Source organism: Trachemys scripta, chromosome 1 (assembly GCF_013100865.1).
Source record: "Trachemys scripta elegans isolate TJP31775 chromosome 1, CAS_Tse_1.0, whole genome shotgun sequence".
Taxonomy (NCBI): domain Eukaryota; kingdom Metazoa; phylum Chordata; order Testudines; family Emydidae; genus Trachemys; species Trachemys scripta.
Genome location: NC_048298.1, coordinates 287,429,517 through 287,434,944, shown reverse-complemented (window position 1 = coordinate 287,434,944; position 5,428 = coordinate 287,429,517). Strand labels below are relative to the sequence as shown.

The following is a 5,428-nucleotide window of genomic DNA, read 5'->3' as shown; positions in this document are numbered from 1 at the left end:
TCAGATTGCTGTCCAGAGTGGTCACAATGGTGCACTGTGGGATAGCTCCCGGAGGCCAATATGAATTGCGGCCACACTAACCCTAATTCGAAATGACAATATCGATTTCGGCACTACTCCGCTCATCGGGGAGGAGTCCAGAAATCAATTTTAAGAGCCCTTTATTTCGAAATAAATGGCTTCGTTGTGTGGACGGGTGCAGGGTTAATTCGATTTAACGCTGCTAAATTCGAATTAAACTCATAGTGTAGACCAGGCCCTAGAGAGTCACATCTTATACACCACAATCTAGCCCCAAACCAATAGCCCAATTGACTTCAGGATCTAGCCCATTGTGAATATTTATATGGTTCTATAAATATGCATGGTCCTTTGCAGACAAATAAAAGATAATGTACTTGTCTCAAAGATATCCCAATGAGGGCCTGATCCAAAGCCCACTGAAGTCAATAGGAGTCTTTCTATTGGCTCCAATGGGCTTTAGAGCAGACCCTAAGAGTCCAGCCCGCTTAATATTGGATGTACAGTTAACTATAGGGTAGTAGTCTCCCTTGGAATCAATGGGATTTCTCATGCTAATGAACACTGCACTCAGTAGTATGTGCAGGATAAGGCCCAATACAATATGTTGAGAGATGTTAATAAATATTGGGGGCAGGAGGAGACATGATGTTCTGGTTGGTAATATACATCTTTGCCAGTTCAGTAATATTTTATGATACTGTTGCTATGTGGGAAGAAATGGGTTTATAGACCTCTTTGAGGGAGTGTTTTAAACAGGGGCTAGAGGCAATGGAAAAAGACAGAAATATGTGAGAGGAGAAGAAAACAAAGAGATTGTTCTAGCAGGTCCATTTTCAGTAGGGAAGAGCCCATATCCTTGGCCACTGTAAGGCAGTTTGAACATTTTCTATCTAAATTGTTTTTCAACAGAAAACTGGGTTTTTGACAAAACGTAGTTTTTCATGAAGTGTCTGCTTGCTGTGGAAATTTTTGAGTTTTCATCCAAAAAAAAAATGAAAACCAAAACACTTTGATTTAGATATTCTGCTGCAGTGCCTCATAGGAGCTGTAGTTTGGTTATCTCACGTCCCCATTCTCCTCTCTGGGTCAGGCTCCCTGGCTAGACTACATGTCTCATGATGCACCATAGCCAGGAACTCACATGCTGCACCATCTTCCTTCTTCAAGAGGGTAAACTCTGGTGCACTATGGGAGATGTAGAACAACCAGGAAACCTGGTCCGTAGAAGAGAATGGGAGCATGAGGCAACTGAACTACAACTCCTATCAGGCACTGTGGCAGCATTTCTGAATTGAAACATTTGGGGCAGGAGGTTAGTCAAAATATTTTTGTTTTCAAGTTTTTGCTGGAAAACTGACATTTTCCATAGAAATGTTAGACAAAGGATGATTTTATTTTTATTTTTTAATTTTATTTATTTATTTGTATGCATTTTCATGAAAACTTTCTGCATGGAAAAAAATCCATTTTCTGACCCGCTCCAGTTGTAAGATTAGTCAGTGTCTATCTCATGCTGTGATATGATTAGCTCTTAGATGGTAAGCTGATTTAGACTATGTAAGTACTTAGATCTCCCAAGTAAAACCCAGGGGCTGGTGATTCAGTGAGTAGCACTCGTATCCCCAAGTTAGAACAAACACTTCCATATGGGATTGTAGAGGAGGGTGACGATGAGTAAGGCTGCGAGTCTGTCACGGAGGTCACGGATTCTGTGACTTTCTGGGCCCCTGGGGACTTCTGCAGCTGGCAGGTGTGACTAATCCCAGGGCTGCCTGAGCTTGGGCGGCCCCGGGGCCAGCTGCACCCCCCTCCCACAGCAGTGGTGGTCCTGACCGTCCCCCTCACCAGCTGTGGTAGGAGTCCCGGGCCACCCCCCACCAGCAGCAGCGGGGCAGTCCCAGGCTGCCCCCTGCCAGCAGCAGCTGCCACGATCCAAGGCTGACGGGGCTGCTCCCTGCCAGCAGCAGCTGCATCTGATGCGGTCCTGGGCTGGCAGGGCAGTCCCCTGTCAGCAGCGATGGCGGCAGTCTCATGCTGCCCCCCTCCCATCCCCTTCCCAGCACCAGCCGGTGCCCCAGAGCTCCGAGCACCAATGAGCACCCTGGAGCCCCCATCCTGATCACCAGCAGGCACCCTGGAGCTCCCCCAGTACCAGCGGGTGCCCCGGAGCCCCCCCCCCCAGTACCAGCAGGTGCCCCAGAGCTTCCCCTCCAGAGCAGCAGCTGCATCCCCGAAGTCCCCCAGAACACCAAAGACTTAGTCAGGGGTATATACTATAAGTCATGGACAGGTCACAGGGCCGTGAATTTTTGTTTATTGCCTGTGACCTGTCCATGACTTTTACTAAAAATATGCATGACTAAATCTTAGCCTTAATGATAAGAGGTAGAAATGGCATCCTTGTCATTACAATTGTAATGGCACTTTTCACAAGAAAAGGAATATTAGGTGTGAAGGCCGATTGTATTCTGAATACACCTCTACCCCAATATAACGCTGTCCTCAGGAGCCAAAAAATCTTACCACATTATAGGTGAAACCGCATTATATTGAACTTGCTTTGATCCGCTGGAGCGCACAGCCCTCCCTCCCCCCCAAACGCTGCTTTACCACATTATATCCAAATTCATGTTATATTGGGTCACGTTATATCGGGGTAGAGGTGTACCTAGATCTCTCTTGTCTCTTTGTTTGCGTATGGGAAGAATGACTGAAACTTTTCTGCAAACATTTAATTGAATTCTAAATAATTTTTGACTTTATGCATTTGCCAGCCTTTTCTTCACTTTTCCACAAACATGTGTGAGTTTCTGATTTTTGTTGTTGTTGCATAGTTTGCTTAAATGTGATGGCTAGCTTGTACCCAATGAACAGCTCAATCAGCTTTAGATATCGATCTTCTTCACTTCTGGTCCTGAACTATTAGGATAGTTTGAAAGCCCTTCTCCTCTAGCTCCTCACAGAAGATTGCATCAGAGAGAAGGTTCATTTACCATATCAATTCTTATAAAACTTTTTCCTCTAAAGAATCATAACATCCTGATATACTTGGGATATAGCACTGTTAGTCATTCAGGAACATAATTATCCATTATCTGTACCTGCTGATTTTAAAATGTCTAACTTTAGTAGCTGCTGTTTAACATCCTCCCAAGATACTAATGGACTGAAAAGAGTGTTATCATCATTATATATTAAGACTACAACATCTGTTTTTTCCTAAAAACAGAACAGAAATATTTATTGAATATTTGTGCCTTTTCTGCATTATTATTGATAATTCTGTCATTTCCATGAAGTAATGAACCAATATCACTGTCGGGATTCTTTTTGTTCCTAATACACTTTAAAAATGCCTTCTGATTGAACTTAAATCTGCTTGCCACTGATTTCTCCTAGTGTCCCTTATCAATATTTTATAATTCCTAGATTCTGATATATATTCATTACTGTCAACTTCCCTTTCTTTCATTTTTTTTAGCTGCCTTTACTTCCCTTCTAAACCAGATTTTTTTTTTTTTTTTTTTACCAGTACAACCTACTTCCTTGATTATGAGATTGTGGCTTTTGGGGTATCTAGTAAAGTGTTGTTAAACAATTCTCAATTATAATTCACATTTTTCTGATTAATTTTTTCCTCCCAGTTGATTTGGCTCATAATTGTTTTCAGCTTTGTGAAAATGGCCCCTTTAGAGCATTCAGTGTGTGTGTGTGTATATATATATATATATATACACATATATATATTTTACTGGTTTTGACTTTATTCTGGTAGAACATTATAAATGTGATCAAGTCATGATCACTTCTACCTATGTTACCATTAATTTTTAGTTCTGTGATCCATTCTTCATCGATCAAGACGAGGTCTTAGATAGAATTCCCTTGTGTTGGATGGAACACTTGAGTTAGGAAATGATCACCTACAATATATAGAAATTCTTGGAAGGGCCCTGATTTTCAGAAAGTGTTGAGCAGTCATCCTCTATAAAACAAGGCCCTTTAAGGCATCTCATGTTAGACACCCAGAATCACAAGCCACGTTTAGGCCTTATTATTTATCCTTAGAATTACAGTTTTAAAAAAAAATCACTTGGTTGGTAATCCCATGATCTCCTAAGAGTTAAAATATATCAATCCCGAGCAGATGAAATTTTTGCTTATGTGAGGCTAGGAAATATGACTAACCCAGCAACTTCATGACACACACCAATATGCATGTTATCAGAGGAGGAAACGAGAAGATAAAGATAGAGCAATACTTGCAAGTCTCAGAATAAAGCAATATTCCCCCATCTGTTTTTTCTGACTCTCCACCAGGACTTTATTAGAAACACGGAGAGAGCTTTTTCATCAAATGTGATCAAGCAGATCTTTAGCGCCAAGCTGCACATTTCTGCTTGTGGATACTCATTTACCAGCCCCTGTCTGGCTTCCTCATCTCATTACACTGCACAAGAGAAAGGGCATTGAGCTCCTTTTGCAGTATTTCCATCCGGGCCATAATCTCTGACACTGTGCCTTTCACTACAGTTAGCTGCAGCTTCATCGTATTGTTTTCTTCCCAGAAGACTTTGTTCTCTTCCTGAAGAACCTGGATTGCCTTTTTCTCTTCCAGAAGAGTCTGGTTCTCTTTTAGCAGGGCCTGGAGGGTTTGGTTTAGCTTCTGGACAGCCTGGAGAGCCACATTTTCCTCCTGGATGCCTGGGGAAGCCTTGTTCTCCTCCTGAACTGGGACAGCTTTGCTTTCTTCCCAGATGTCCTGGATAGAATTACTCTTTTTCTGGAGGGCTGAGCCAGCCTTGCTCTCATCTTGGATTGGGTTGTTGTCTTCCTGGAAGGCAGGGACATCATCCTTGCTCTCCTCCTCGATTGGGGTGGCTTTGGTCTCCTTCGGGAAGACTGGGACAGCTTGGGTCTCCTTCTGGAAGACTGGGACAGCTTGGGTCTCCTCCCGGCGTACCTGTAAAGCCATATTCTTTTCCCGAACAACCTGAAGGGCCTTGTTCTCTTGTCTGACCTGGAAGCCTATGTTCCTTTCTCGGAAGATTGGGAAGGGCTTGTTCTCCTTCTGGAGAACCTGCTGGAGGGTCTCATCATAAATAACCTGGATGGCTTTGTTCTGTGTCCGGAGGCACTGGAGAGTTTTGTTCTCCTCCCGGAGGGCCTTGTTTTCAATCCGGAGGGCCTTGTTCTCTTCCCAGAGTGCTTTGTTCTCCTCCCAGAGAGTCCAGTCATTCTGCATCTTCTTGTTGTAATGTTTTTGTTGGGAAGCAAAAGGTGGCTGATTATAGGTCTCACTCACCCATTTGCCATCTACAAAAACAAATGTTTCATCACTTAGCTTGACCCGTGGGGGAATGTAATCCATATCTGGTTCTGCCCGTTGCATCTGGTGATTCAT

General features: G+C 43.1%; 1 protein-coding gene across 1 annotated transcript; it reads right to left on the bottom strand.

Moving 5' to 3' along the window:
- Positions 1 to 4,438: 4,438 nt before the first annotated feature.
- On the bottom strand, positions 4,439 to 5,428 carry CBY2 (chibby family member 2). The gene has a single exon (XM_034759441.1). It carries the CDS (start codon positions 5,426 to 5,428, stop codon positions 4,439 to 4,441), a length of 990 nt encoding a protein of 329 aa, XP_034615332.1.